The 15,459-nt window shown below is 40.3% G+C and overlaps 2 protein-coding genes across 3 annotated transcripts in view; one reads left to right on the top strand and one right to left on the bottom strand.

Moving 5' to 3' along the window:
• LOC146980879 (interleukin-6 receptor subunit beta) overlaps positions 1 to 3,222 on the top strand; it is a 32,940-nt gene extending 29,718 nt beyond the window's left edge. The window contains exon 17 of the mRNA XM_085788042.1: positions 2,929 to 3,222. Coding sequence (XP_085644168.1) covers positions 2,929 to 3,222 — 294 coding nt within the window. The remainder of the gene's footprint in view (positions 1 to 2,928) is intronic.
• Positions 3,223 to 4,573: 1,351 nt separating this feature from the next.
• On the bottom strand, positions 4,574 to 14,603 carry nudt12 (nudix (nucleoside diphosphate linked moiety X)-type motif 12). 2 transcript variants are annotated; one of them, XM_085785816.1, is made up of 8 exons: positions 14,529 to 14,603; positions 12,903 to 13,117; positions 11,541 to 11,844; positions 9,359 to 9,635; positions 8,503 to 8,670; positions 7,499 to 7,612; positions 6,384 to 6,583; positions 4,574 to 4,964 (listed from the first exon to the last, which is right to left on the bottom strand). In XM_085785816.1, exons 2-8 carry the CDS (start codon positions 13,109 to 13,111, stop codon positions 4,854 to 4,856), a joined length of 1,383 nt encoding a protein of 460 aa, XP_085641942.1. In that variant the 5' UTR covers positions 13,112 to 13,117; positions 14,529 to 14,603; the 3' UTR covers positions 4,574 to 4,853. The 2 variants fall into 2 exon arrangements, with proteins under 2 accessions (XP_085641942.1, XP_085641941.1); XM_085785815.1 differs by lacking the exon at positions 14,529 to 14,603 and having other exon boundaries at positions 12,903 to 13,126.
• Positions 14,604 to 15,459: the final 856 nt, after the last annotated feature.

Here is a 15,459-nt window from a genome sequence, read left to right as displayed (position 1 = left end):
AACAGAGTTAAAAGAAAAACTGTAAGTGGTCCAGCGTTAGCCAACAAGGCTAGTTTTCGTCCGTTGTCCCTGGCCAGATGTTAAAGGGACAACGAGGAGTTTTGGAAAAGCGAAGTGTTTTCACACTACATTTATGAGCCTCCGCACCGTGAAATTCTTTGACCGGCGCAAGACAGACTCATGTTTTCATTCATCAAGAATTAAAGTCAGAGGTTCGAAGACGATCACATACCGTCGTAGTTCCCACCATAAACGGCGATTCGGCGGCGTTATTCTCATGACTCGCTGGGCAGCGTTCGCAAAAACCGAAAGTAAAGATGTCGGCTCGACCAGCATTTCCACCACCACTAACAATAACAAAATAACGATAGAGACAAAACCATATATTTATCTAAAATGGGCCCATTAACAAGTGTGGGTAGCGTAGATTCATCCACATTAATATGAGACTTTTTTATAACCAAATAGAAACTCCTCGTTGTCCCTTTAAAGGTGTACAGAAATGGCCGTTTGTCCTGTTTGTCGCGCCGAGTTGTCACGAGCTGCAACACGAGGTTACCCGAGTAAGGAAAACGAATTTGATTGGTCGTTATCGAGCGGGCGGGATATTCAAAGCTTGGGGCGAGACCGAGCTCTGTGTGTGTGTGTGTGTGTGTGTCTCAGACGTTTGAATGACGGATGACAGATCCAATATCAGTGGCGGATGAATCGTGTACAGGCTGACGTATAATCCGTGCGTCTGCATTATCCAATGTGGAAAAAAACAAAACACTTTCATCCCAGATTTACTCAAAAATAGAGTTTTGCATTAAGTTTGGCCTACATCATCTGATAGATGAGTTATTACATTAATTTTATGACCCAGAGTGGGCTTAAATTCAATTTTCTTTTCTGTACACCTTTAAAGGCAACCTAAAAGCCAAAAAAAGGGGCAACAATTAAGTACTTTCAAAACACAACTTACATAACAATCTGCCTAGTAAAAGCTCATAATAACAAGTAAAACAGGTAAGAAGTCTGACATACAACAGCATAACAAAAGCTCATGGCATGCAGACATAACATGCAGACTAGGGCCTGACCGATTTATCGGCGAGCCGATTAAATCGGCCGATTATAGCCCGTTTGAGACTAATCGGTAATCGGCCAAAACTCGCCGATTGTCGCCGATATTTTCAGGAATAAAATGCAGGGAATAAAACTTGGTTTTACTTTGAAAAGATTCCCCCGCACCGGCGCCGACCTCATGACAAACTCCATCCACTACCACCTCAGTCACAGCACACAGCAGAGTGACTGATCTGTCTCAAAACCAGTTTTGCCACTGGCTTTCTGTTTCCCTTTTTTTTTTTTTTTTTTACCGCGGTCGGGTTGTGAATTAATTAATTAATGCTCGTCTCCGGCCGTGTTGGGTCCGAGATTCAACAAGCCGGTCGGGGTCGGGTTTTACCGTTATACCGGCACGGCAGTATGCTCATTTATCACCAATAAACACAGTAGATGAGGGTGAGTGACTGAGCTGAGGCTGTGTGACGGGTGGGGGGGCGGGGGGTCCGCGGCGTGGAGCGGTGCGGGACTCTGACTGCAGCGGGGACTATCATGTCTCTGCTCCGTGACACTGTGAGACTGACCGCAGGTGAGCGCTTTGACACGGTGCCGGGCACGGCAGCAACCGCTGATCGCTTTTGATTGAAAAGAGAGAGAGAGAGAGAGAGAGAGAGAGAGAGAGAGAGAGAGAGAGAGAGAGAGAGAGAGAGAGAGAGAGAGAGAGAGAGAGAGAGAGAGAGAGAGAGAGAGAGAGAGAGAGAGAGAGAGAGAGAGAGAGAGAGAGAGAGAGAGAGAGAGAGAGAGAGGCCGTGCCGTGTAAAAAAAACAACAACAAAAAAGTATCACGTGTCATGACTTCCTGTATTTGGCCCTTCAAAATAAAAGCCCATATTGATTTTGACTTCATTTTGACAAGACAGGGCTTCAAATGTTTTTGTTTTTTTTCATGCAACCAATCGACCAATTAAATTTTAGTCGGCTAATGATTTTTTGGTCGACCAGGCAGCCCTGATTTATATATTATATAATATATATAGATATATTATTATAGTAATACAATTTTAAAACTTAATTAAAAAAAAATAATAATCGGCCGATTAATCGGTTATCGGGTTTTTCGATTCTTCTATGATTTTTTGGATGGCGATTCGATCCAAAGTGCGATTCTACGATATTGCCGATTCTCTCGATTTTTAGTCTGCATCTTTAACATTTATCTGCACATAAATACTGTAGGAGCCTAGAAATGTACATACTCCATTATAAAGTGAACTTAAACCCTTTTCAAAGCCTGTACTCTCTGTATGTAAAAAAAAAAGGCTAACAAATACACATTGCACAATATTTTTAAAAATTAAAAAAAAAAAAAAAAAGATTTAAAAATCGTCAAAAAAGATATTGCGATATTTATTAGGGCTGGGCCGATACGCTTTTGTGCCGATTCGATTCTCTAACGATTTTTGGGTCCCGATTCGATTTAAATTGCGATTCTGATTAAACAAGTATTGCGATTTTATATTTCAATTATTGTGATTTTCTGTCCTTAAACAAGAGCAGGTTGAACCAAACACTTGACAATACATGATAAGTCATATTTACAAAAAAACAATACACACATCACATCAGTTTGTCTGTTGTGTTCGTTTGTTCACATAGATACAGTATCTGTGAACAAACGAACACAACAAACAAAACAGGCCGGTTTGACTTTGTCGAGTGTAATGGCACAGAATATATGATCGTACAATAAAGATTGGTCATCTCAAAAAAAAAAAAAAAAAAAAATCGCCAGAAAAAAATTGCGATTAATATAAAAATCAATTTTTTTTGGCCCAGCCCTAATATTTATGTGAATCGATTTTTTTCTCCCACCCCTGTCAGGTACGTTGTGACGCTCGCAGCCCGTTTCCTCCTAAACAGGAAGAGGAAGTGCATCTACCTCAGACGTCAGTGAGTCATCTTCTCCGTGAACTCATGACCGACGCAGACGCAGCCGGCGGCGGGAACCAGATGAGCTGCGAGGTCGAGTATCTGAGGAACTCGCCGTCGTTTCAGGGGAACGGTGATGTTGAAACGTTGAGTGGACGCAGAGACTCGTCTTATCTGATCTGTGACTCTGATTACATCACAAACAGCTGCTTCGCCCCGGCTGCAGAGAAGGACGATGGCTGCTAGAGACGCTGCTGCCCCCCGGTGGCCGGGCAGCGTCGGTACACACGGCAGAGACAACAACTGTAAACTCTGTGTTTGACCTTCAGCACTGCAAACTAGTGAGTGGTATTTCAAATACATGAGTTATATGTCCAACCAGCATCCTCTAAAACTTAAAGGGATAGTAGCATTTTTTTAAAGTGGGGTTGTATGACCTCCAAATAGCCCCTAAGTACTTTAATTGCAGTAGCAGACTCTCTGCACTCCTCCCGTTAGCAACGCCAGCCCATAATAGCCCTGCCCAGAGATTTACAACATACATTGTTGTGAATGGACCCAAAGAAACGGCCTATTTTCGCGGCCTAAAAGAGGTTTTACGTGAAAAAAAAATACACAGTTGCATTGTTCGCTATAATATAATTTTTTCCAGCCCTTCAAAGTGCAGGAAAAACACAGTTTTTATTTGGACCTAACCAACTCACGTATCCCTCCGCCCAGGGTTAGCGCCCGCCGATCAGCAGTTGGTTAGGTCCAAATAAAAACTGCACTTTGAAGGGCTGGAAAAAATTATATTATAGCGAACAATGGAACTTCTGGTTTAGACAGCCATTTTTTATTTGGAAAATGTCAGAAATGGATTCAGCATCTTCAATAACCCCTAAAACCACTCCAATATTGCCCAGATCAGCCAAGCAGTTGTTGAAATATTGCCCATATATGCAATCATTTATGCTAATTATGTCAATTATGCTAATTGTAATGCTGGGGACCCATACTATAGTATATTTCTAACATAAAACTTTGGGGTACTCAACATTTCCAGGTTCACAACGGGGCCCTATGGGCTGGCAAGTAGACTACTATATTATTATGGCATTAATGTTGATATTTATCAGGGCTCAGTGCTTCAGTCTGGTCTGGAATCAGTCAAACTTTTTTTGCTTTGCAGATCAACAGGATGTACAAATCGTTTAAATACTGTGTTCAAGTCTTTAATAATTTTAGACAGGTCTTAATTTTCTTATTCCCATCAGTAACGCTACCTCAAATACTCTCCCGTGACTCTTCATTGTGCTTTATTGAATGTATTGTCAAATACAAATGAGCCCAAAGTGCAACTTATATATTAGAGCCAATTTACTTTGCATTAATTTTGTGACTCTTCCTTTGTACGTTTTTGTTTGTTGTGATACAGGTCTTTAATTTTATCCATAAAGGTCTTAAAAAAAGTTTTAAATTTGAGTTGGTGAAACCTGCAGAAACTCTGTCTTGAACACAACGTTAAACTACCGTCTTATTCTAACAGTGATGTTTGTTGTTTATTGTCACAGCGTCGTTGCTGCTTCATGAGAACTCCAAGAAAAACACACAATGCTGACTTTTGGCAGGTGTTTATTTTATTTTATTTTAAAATATTAGTTTTGATGTGTGATGACTCTTCAACAATAAAATGCTGTTTTGGTAACTCTCTGTAGTGTTGACATGACTCAGCTGTTTCTGGAACAAAGAGCAGATTACGTCTGTTTTATGTTTATGAACGTTAAGTAGTTCTCTCAGACGGTTCCTCCTGGTTTCGTCCGTCTTCGTGGTGAAGTCGGAGCGTCAACGGTCCGAGCCATCGGCCCGTCGGGACGTTCGGCTCTGACGCTGGCGGCTCAGAGGTTGGAGTTCATGCCGACCCAGTGTCTGATGAGCTGGTGGGCGATGGTCTGTCTGGGGGGGACGCTGAAGCCTCGACCGGCGCCTCTGAGCAGAGAGTCGATCACCTGCAGCAACAAACAGGAAACAGGAAACTGAGACAGCAGCTGCGTTTCCATTTCAACCTAGAAACGCTTAAAGCACAAACCAACGGTTCTCAGAATAGGGTCCGGGGCCCCCCAGGAGTCCTTGAGAGGGTTCAAGGGGGGCCCCAACTGCAACTACTGAAATGTTACCACTTTTTAAAGTTTTGTGAGAATTTTTTACCACTTTTTCTTTTAGAAATTGTACCACTTTTTCTAGATTTTTTTTCTTTAGAAATTGTACCACTTTTTTTTTTTTTAAGAAATTGTACCACTTTTTCTAGATTTTTTTTTTTTGAGAAATTGTTTCACTTTTTCTAAAAAAAAATTTTTGGAGAAATTGTTTCACTTTTTCTAGAATTTTTTATTTTTTTTGAGAAATTGTTTCACTTTTTCTAGATTTTTTTTTTTTGAGAAATTGTACCACTTTTTCTAGATTTTTTTTTGTTGTTGAGAAATTGTACCACTTTTTCTAGAATTTTTTTTCTTTAGAAATTGTACCACTTTTTCTAGATTTTTTTTGTTGTTGAGAAATTGTACCACTTTTTCTAGAATTTTTTTTCTTGAGAAATTGTACCACTTTTTCTAGAATTTTTTTTTCTTGAGAAATTGTATCACTTTTTCTAGATTTTTTTTTTTGAGAAATTGTACCACTTTTTTGAGAAATTTGACCACCTGTTTCAAGAAAATTTTAAACTATTTTTCTAACCCTAACCCTTTTTTTTTAACAAATCTTACCACTTTTTTCTAGGATTTGTTTTGGTAGATTTTTTTTTACCACTTTTTTCTAGAAAAGGTAAAACTTTTCAGAGAAATTGTACCAGTTTTTTCCATAAATTTCTCTACAAGATTTCCAAAAATTCACACCATTGGCCCTAATTGAACGTACATTAACTAAAAAAATGAGTAATGTTCTTTAGTCTCAGAACGAATATTTGTGTTTTTCTGGTGTTTTCTTCGAAATTTTGTCCAATGGGGGTCGGTGGTCTAATTTGCACGTAAAACCTAAACATCTCAGTTAAAAACTGGTATTGGAAACGCCTACATTTCAAAAAACCTCCAGAATATCGGTGAAACATTGAGGTGTTTTTTCAGACGTATCGATATATAAAAGTGTAACACATATCAAGCGCTGCCTTCGTCTTCTGTTAATAACAACAAAATCTTCCACTCACTGGACGAGAATTTAAGAGAATTATGGGATATTGTGAGACTAGACTTTGAGGGAGTTACGGCTCATAACACCTTTCAATAAAAAAACTTGCAAATTGCAATTGTACTTTTTTCGAAATTTCAGAAATATCACTTTTATTTTGTGAAAACCTGGTGACAACACCGAACAGGAACACCCCATCCAGCACCTGGAAATTATTATATTTCACGGCGGTTTGTTGCTTGTTGTACCTGTTGCCGTGGGAACCACCGAGCCTCCTCGATTTCATTCTCGTCCACTCTGATGTCGGTGGAGATGGCGACGGCGAGGCAGCCGATCATGAGGTTGGACGGCATCGGCCACGGCTGGCAGGACACGTACTGGACCGGTCCCACCCTGACGCCGCTCTCCTCCTCCACCTCCCTCCTCACCGCCTCCTCCATCGTCTCCCCTGCAGCCACATGGGGGGTTAGGGGGGCACTGAGACCAACGTTAAAGGACAATTCCAGGCGAAGTCAACTCGGGGCTGTATTTTAGGTCTAAAAGAAGGAATCTGAAGGTTTTCAGTTTAATTGCTCCTGTTTTGCGGTAGTTGTGTCTGTCCCCGCATCGGCACGGCAGCAATGAATGGGAGCGGATGCAAGTTCTGCTGCTTAGGCTGTTTCCATCCCTCAAAGCCACAGACAGCGTCAGATGGAGACTCAAACATGCACCCAGAAGTTTATTTACTTCAAGCAAGCCGACATGTTTGTAAAACTAGATCTAATTCAAAGTGTCACGCGAGACCCAAGTGGACGCTCGGTGTGTTCGGGAGCAGTCGGAGCTTCCGTTTGTGTCATAAACACAAGAATATCAACCCTGGACTTGCTTGAAGTGTACATTTTTTTCCACAGACAGCGTCAGGCGGCTACTCAAACATGCGCAGAGAAGTTTTTTTTACTTGAAGCAAGTCAAGAGTTGATATTCCTGTGTTTATGACACAAACGGGAGCTTTCCCACTGCACATGAACACACCGAGCGTCGACTTGGGTCTCGCACAAGACTTTGAATTAGATCTAGTTTTACAAACATGTCGGCTTGCTTGAAGTAAATAAACTTCTGGGTGCATGTTTGAGTCTCCATCTGATGCTGTCTGTGGCTTTGAGGGATGGAAACAGCCTAAACAGCAGAACTTACATCCGCTCCCATTCATTGCTGCCGTGGCGATGCGGGGACAGACACAACTACCGCAAAACAGGATCTTCAGATTCCTTCTTTTAGACCTAAAATGATAGGAACATACACTCCCGAGGTGAATTCGCCTGGAATTGTCCTTTAAGGTTTAGGTCACTTCATATTGAGTCAGTGAGGTTTGTGTTGTAGTTACCAGGCTCTACGAATCCGGCCAGACAGGAGAACATGCCGCTTGGGAAAACCTTCTTCCTCCCCAGTAAACACTGGTTCCCATCAGGATGGATCACCAGCATGATCACCACTGGGTCTGACAACACACACAACACACAACATACAAGATATTACATCCTCAGTTTCCCTTCAAGACCAATGTATGACTGAAACTACTGATTCTCCTCTCTGGTAGTTTTTGGTTCTTGTTTTTCACTGCACAACAAAGTGAAAAGTTTTACAGACTTAAATCAGAACCGATCAAACCTACAACCTGCGATCAGAGGAAACAAAAGATAAAAGTTGCTTGGACCAGTACATTTTGTTTCAAGTTGGACGTACTGTACACTGTTTGATCTTTAGGTTGATTTTTGAAATGTAGAACTCATTTTAGAGTCGGGACTTATTTAGCTTCATTGGGCATCGTTTCATTTGTCACGACCGATATGAACCGATCACAAATGGGAGAAGAAGCCGCCGCCTCTTTATTTTTTGGAGATTCTTCTGCTTCGTTAACATTGTTGCTCAACAAACCAACCTGAAACTGAGTTACTGTATCAAACAAACTTTTGACAGTTATCAATAACCAGAAAACATCCAGTGTGAGCAAACGGGTCGAGGTCAGATTAGTTGATTACATTTCTGTCAAACATTTTTTTCAGTCCCAGTACCGATCCAATTATTAGATTAATAGAAGAGAGAAGACAGTAAAGGCTTGACTTTCTTAACTTTATAAAATTTGTTGCTCTGTGTTTGTTGTCTACCGGTATGTTGATGTAGCACGAGTCACAAACATAGAATTGAAGTTAATATCAGCGTCATGGATGATCAGCCCCATTATCCGTTACCTGGTCTAGATATTTAGTCAATATCTGGGCCGACATCCAGTCCAAACTGAGCTCAAACCTGTTTCGTCATCTCACCACCTGGTTTTAAAATGCAGCTGCACTCGGCAGTGACTCGGTGAAGGTGTGTGGGGCTTCGTACCGACTCGGGGGTAGCAGGTGTTGTGGACGCCCTGCAGACTCCTGCAGGAGGAGTTGAGGCAGCTCCTCTTGTAGCCGCCCTCCTCCAGCCGCGTGCCGCTGCCGCATGTGGGACAGAAGCTGTAGCGGCCGTGCCAGGCCAGCACCGACCGCGCCTGAGCCACCACTCCTGCAGGAGGAGGAGGAAGAATTTAAGAAATCCACATTACCACATTTTTCTAGGATTAAAAAAAAAAAAGATTTTTAACACTTTTTTTTGGGAGAAATTTTACCACTTAATTTTACCACTTTTCTAGAAATAAATAAATAAAAATAAAATAAAAAATTAAGAAATCTTACCACTTTTTTCTATGATTAAAAAAAAGATTTTTAACACTTTTTTTTTTTTGAGAAATTTTACCACTTAATTTTACCACTTTTTTGAAAAATTTTACCACTTTTCTAGAAAATTAAAAAAATTAAAAATTAAGAAATCTTTAAAAAAAAAAATTTTTTTAAAGAATTTTAACCAATTTTTTCAGTTTTTTTTTTTTTTTTTTTTTAAGAAGTCTTACCACTTTTTTCTAGGAGAATTTTTGCCACTTTTTCCTAGAAATGTATAAACGTTTTTGGAGAAATTGGACCTGTTTTTTCCAGAAATTTCTCTACAATATTTCCAAAATTTTCAACATAAGTAACGTTCTTTAGTCTCAGAACAAATATTTTGCATATTTCTGGTGTTTGCTTCAAAATTTTCTCCAATGGGGGTCCGTGGTCTAATTTGTGTCAATTTAGGAGTCCTTGATGTAAACAAGTTTGAGAACCACTTATGTAAACAACAACAACAACAAGTTAAAAACAGAGAGCATCTTCCTCACCGGCGTCTTCCTCGCTGAGCTTCAGCAGGTCTCTGTTCGGCGTTTTAGGGAACGAACAGTTCTTCTCTCTGCAGCGTTTTAGAAGATCGGCAGCGTCTTCATCTGTGTTGATGGCAAACCAGGCTGGAGGATCCTGAACGCCTCCTTCAGAGGAGGTGGAGGAGGAGGTGTTGGTGTTTTTCCTCCTCTCCACCCCGAGGAAGATGAGCACAGTCGCTGGTTTCTGGAGAAGATCTCCAACCGCCTCGTGTCTGAAGCGACACAGCTTGGTCTCGCTCTGTAGGAGAGAAACATCCTCACCAATCACAACACACACTATGCAGATGACACCATTCATTATATTAAGGATGTAACAGTCATCCAGACCTATCACAGTGCAGACATTAAAGGACAATTCCAGGCAAATTCAACCTAGTCTCATATTTTAGGTCTAAAAGAATGAATCTGCAGATTTCCCCTGCATCACCACAGCAGCGTATAGGCAAGGCAAGGCAATTTTATTTGTATAGCCCGTTTTTACAAACAGTTTGTCTCAAAGGGCTTTACATGGCATCGTAACAACATCCTCTGTCCTTAGACCCTCACATCCACTGAGGAAAAACTCCATGGAAAACCCTTTTAACAGGGAAAAATCAGAGAAACCTCAGGGTGAGCAACAGAGGAGGGATCCCTCACCCAGGACGGACAGACGTGCAATAGATGTTGTTACATAATGGGAGCAGAGGAATCCTAGGCTGTTTACATCCAACAAAACGCATTTTTTTCCCACAGACAATGTCAGATGGCTTCAAACATACACCAAAGGGTTTGTTTTTAAACGTAGCTGTAATATACAAAGTCTTGCACAATAGTCAAGTTGACGGCTCACTATGTTTACAGGTCTGAAGCTCCTGTTTGTTTTATCAACAAAGGAAATATCAACTCACGGCACCATGTTTTTGTAGCACTAAGAGTAAATTTGTCTATTGTTTGTTCGGATGAAAACAAACGGGGACTTGTCCTTTAAGGTTCAACAAATGCAGTTCCACCAGGAATCCTTAAGCTTAAACTAAGATTGCTAAAATTAACTCAAGATTAATGTCACATGAGCTTTAAGGACAAAACCCTGTTTGTTCTGACCATAAATGAATGAAGTGCTCATATGTGATGCAATGGAGAGCGACTGGTGAATCGTACAAGGACGGTGTGTCAAACATTGTAGAGTACGAGTGCAAAATCATGCTGAAAATACTAATGCAAGACAAACTGGAGGACTGAACTTCTTTTTTTACTCTTATTCTGTCTTTTTTAAATTATTTTATTGTGCTTTTATTGCGATATGGATCCCCTTGGGTCTGAAATAAAGAAATGAATGAATGAATGAATGAATTAGGGCTCAAAATATGATAATCGGGTCAGCCCTAGAATGAATGAATGGCAGAGGTGGGGACTTGGACTCGAGTCCCGATTTTGATGACTTAAGACTTGCTTGATCAAATCAAAAAAAGACTTGGACTCGCTTGGGACTTGATGCAGAAGACTTGAGACTCTACTTGGACTTAACCCTCTTGACTTGAAATTCAAGTCAAGTCACATGCAGCAAACACAAATATTAAAATATTTTTAAAAGTGTCACATCAATGTCATACTGTAGCAGCCAGCCAGAGACATTCCTGTTATCAGTCTTGGCTGTATAATTAATGTCAACACACTAATGCCTACCACACACATAAAGATAATCTGTCTGATTTTGCCCCGATTTTCCCCCTTCCGACCAAAGACAAAAGTCGCCCAATTATCTTGGGCTGTTAAGATTATGTTTTAAGATGTGTTTTTTAAGATTTCAATTCTCCCGACAATCGGCTCGTAAAACGATTGGCGCCGACAATCATAAATATTAAAATAAACAGATGAATAAGTGGCAGAACATTAACAATAAAATATAAACAACTTAACAACTGAGGCGTGGTCATGATCTTTATGTATCATTAATTATAATCGATTTGTTTGGGACTCGAAACAAAAATCTTAGGACTTGGACTTGACTTGGGACTTGAGAGCAAAGACTTGCGACTCTACTTGGACTTGCAACATAGGGACTTTCTCCCACCTCGGACGTCATATGGTCACAACATCTCCTGTCCTTGAGCGACAGCGTTGAATAACATCCAGATGTTTGAACAGAACAGCTGTGCCCACGTACCTCTGAGTCTCCGTCCTCCTGGGAGCAGCTGACCATGGGGCTGAGGTTGGAGAACAGCAGGTAGACGGACGTCGGGTCGCTCTGCTTCGTCTCCAGCCACTTCCCGTCCGTCCTCTTCCCGCTCAGCCGGTCCAGCGTCTCTCTGCCGAAGTAGTTCTCCTGCTGGTCCGGGTCGAAGCCCGGCAGGACTCGCTGGCAGCCGCCGTCGCTCCGGCCCAGCAGGTTGGAGATGTGTCTGTGGCCCCAGAACTTGGCGATGTCGTAGGCGGTTTGAGACGAACTGTTCACCAAGAACTTATCACAGCTTAATAGAGACAGAAAAGAGACGGAGAGAGAGATTTCATCAGTCCATCGATCAAAGGTTAGGTTTGGTTTTAGTCTTTAGGATTTCTGTCCCAATATCTTCTTTTATACAGTTTACTCAACAAGTTTCTTTATGCAGTATTTTAGAGGTTACCTATGGCAAATCATCATCAACTCTGCAGATAAGCCTGTTTTACCCGTCTTTCAGTTCATTGTATAACAGGTTTCAGGCTGTAGTTATAACCTTCTTTCATCCTGGTTTAGCCTTTTAGTCTTAGATTATAGTCTGTTCTAGCAAGTCCTCTTTCAGTCCATTAGACTTTTCTGGAGGTCCTTGTTTAGCCTCTAAGTTCCTAGTTTTTGCCCTTTAACCAACGTTTAGCCTGCTTTAGCTTTAGCATCTTTTAGCCTGCAGTTTTCACCTTCTTTCAGTTCTAATTAGCCTCTTCCCTTAGCCTTATCCTTTTGTTTTAGCGCTCTTTCAAATCTTGCTTTAGCCTCTTTTAACCACTAGTTTTAGCTTTCATGCAGTTCCTTGTTTAGCCAATCTTAGCATTTGGCTTTAGGCTTTTTTGAGTTCAGAGTTTATCCTGTTTTAGCTTGTACCTTTAGCCTTCTTTGGAGGTTAATTGTTTAGCCTCTTTTAGCCGAAATGCATCCTATTTCCTTTGCCCAATAAATTGAGCATTTACGTGAGTGTCGGTTTCGGTTTCGCCTATTTTAGCCCCTACATTCTGCCTTAATTCAGTTCCCGCTTTAGGGTGTTTCAGACCATAGTTTTAGCATTTTTTAGTCCCTGAATCTGTATATTTTAGCCTCTTTGACCATGTAACTTTTGCATTCTTTCAGTTCCTGTTTTAGCCACTTGTTTTCAGGTCCTTGTTTAGCCTGTTTTATTTATGTTCTGTTCAGTTCAGTTCAGAGTTTATTTGTCACATACATGTAATGCAGTGAAATGTTAACAGTCAGCTCCGTGCAAAAATAAACATACAAGACTGACACACTGTGCTGTTTGGTGACATGTTCAACAATTAGTTGACAGTATTAAAACCCATGTACCCATGTGACAGCAGCGTCTGCACCACGTCGAAGTGTCCGTTGCGAGCGGCGAGCATCAGCGCCGTCCAGCCGCTGTATCCCGTCTGGTTGAGGACGGAGGGGAGCTGGGACAGGACCGTGGACACCTGGGTCAGGTCTCCTCTGGCCGCAGCGTCCAGGAACTTCTCCACCATCTCCTCCTTCGCTGTGAGCTGCTGACTCATCATCATGGACGTCTGGATGAAGAGAAGAGAATATACGATCAGACAAACCTGGATTCACGACCTCAGTGTTTCTATAAATCACAGTTTTAATCTGAGAAATCAAAGGTGTGTGAACCTGTTTGTACCTCTATCAGTTTAAACCAGTATTTGATTGATTAAAGGATTAATAAACAAAGCTAAACATTTCATGATTGTAGCTTCTTGTGTGATCATTTTGCTGTCTATTCCTTACAGCTATTTTACTAGTTACACCTATAGAACAAATGGATCAATCAAGAAAATAATTAACAGAATAAAAAAGACTTAATTTCAGTCAACCAACTGCAAAAATCTCTGAATGCACCAGTAATAGTAATCTAATGATATAAACATTTTCTTTATGCCCATTTACTTACATACTAAACACACCTTAAATGTGGAGTATTCAGTGTGGTGTTTTTACTTCTACTTCAGTACCTCAGTGAAAACACAACTTCACTTTCATTTTTTATGATAAGAAATTAAGATTCATGTTGTGACAGTATGATCTTCAAATACAAACAAGTAAAATTATGACACAACCCATTTTAATATTTTAATTTAAACAATTCTCTGTTTATTCATCTGAACCCTGGCACCTTTTCTTTTTTTCATTTATTTTCTTATTTTTTCTTTATTATTTTATGTTATTATTTTAGTTTCTTCTTCTGTATTTGTTTTGCATCACGATCCTCTTTGAATCATTTTGTTGAATGAAAACAAACAATAAAATGTTTTCTTAATCCTGCTCCTTTTCATTCATGGTGAAAATGTGTACATTATGTAAATATGTGCAACTATGTGAGAATGTATACCATGAATGAAATAAATCGAAATGAAATGAAATTTCTTAGTTAGTTGATTGGTTTCCCCAAAAAAATAAAAAATAAATGGGTGAAGAAACAAGACCCGGAAGAGAGAGTCCCTCCTCCTTCCTTCTGATTGGTTCAACCAGCTGTCAATCAATCTCTGGCCCCGCCCCCAAGTCGCTGTCACTTGTTACAAAACACAACTTGTGTAAACCACCTTGAAATAACACGTGTATCTACTTTAATATTCTCATATTGATGAAGTTTGACTCCTGCGAGTTCCCGTACACGCACGGTAACGTTAACATGGCGGCGTGTTCACCGTGAGCTCTTCCCGGTGTCGCTGTTCCTCCAGGTAGTTTCTTGTCTCACCTGAGGTTCAGAGCTGTCACCGGTGTGTCTGCGGTCACTGAACCGACCAGGAGTGATCTGTTCCCGGGGTGTAAAGTGCTCTGGACCCGGTCTCTCCGGTTCTGTCAGAGCCGAGAACCAGCGACAGTTACCGGGGGAACCGAGCGAGCGGCGCCGGGGTTTAACGGCAGAAACACGGGGAAGAAAAGTCGCAGCTGCCGGTGAATCACGGTGGAAGGTCTCACCTGAGTTCAGCTGCGTCTCCTCCTCAGTCGGTTTAGTTTGTTGTGTTGGAGAATAATAAACCAAACGGGAACGAGCTGCGTTCAAGAGCAACAACGAAGCTCCGCACATTTCACAACCGTGTTGCGTTCAGGTGCTGCTCCCAAAGGGCGGATATCAGAAACTCCTAACAACAACATTCACTTTTTATTTCATAATAAACACATCAGCGTGATGATATGTATTCACCTTTCACTCAAAGTGAGGTTTAACCTAATGTTGGACAGTAATTCACTGAAAAACAATTAAAAACAACGACAGTCAGGTTAAATAATGTTACAAAAAAACAAAACAATAACAAATATTTCAAACAGATTGAAAACAAACATGTTAATGTCTCACTAATAGACAAGATTACAACATTTCTGTGTCATTTCTCATTCAACAAAGTACATAAAAAATGAAATAGCCTACTGTTTACCCATCAACTATCAGTACAACAGTGATTGTGATTATTTAATTATTTATTAATTAATTTATTATTATTATTAAACATAGTGAGCCGTCAACTTATTTATTATTTAAATATACTAATAAAATAAAATAAATAAAAAACAATAGCATATAAAAGCTGCAGCCTGAGGACAGTGTGTTAAAGCGCTAGACAGTGCTGTGGTGGACTGAGATCAGATACTGTATATGTATATTTATATATAATATGAATATTATGAATTAGATTATTATTCATATTACAAGAATAAACTAATTTAATATTATTATCATTATAAATGTTTTGTTTTTTCCTTTTGCTGCTGTTGTACTTCACTGTTTAAAAAAAGAAAACCTACAAAAAAGAGAAATAAAAACCAGTGGAGACATCAAACACAGTGTTTCTACAGCAGTACTCTGATTCTCTTTCAACCTGTTCATGTGGAAAATAAGAAGAAAAACTTG

This window comes from Trachurus japonicus, chromosome 9 (assembly GCF_045865225.1).
Source record: "Trachurus japonicus isolate A0001 chromosome 9, Traja_1.0".
In the NCBI taxonomy this organism is placed as follows: domain Eukaryota; kingdom Metazoa; phylum Chordata; class Actinopteri; order Carangiformes; family Carangidae; genus Trachurus; species Trachurus japonicus.
Note: the sequence above shows the minus strand (reverse complement) of the source record. Positions and strands in the feature narration are given on the sequence as shown.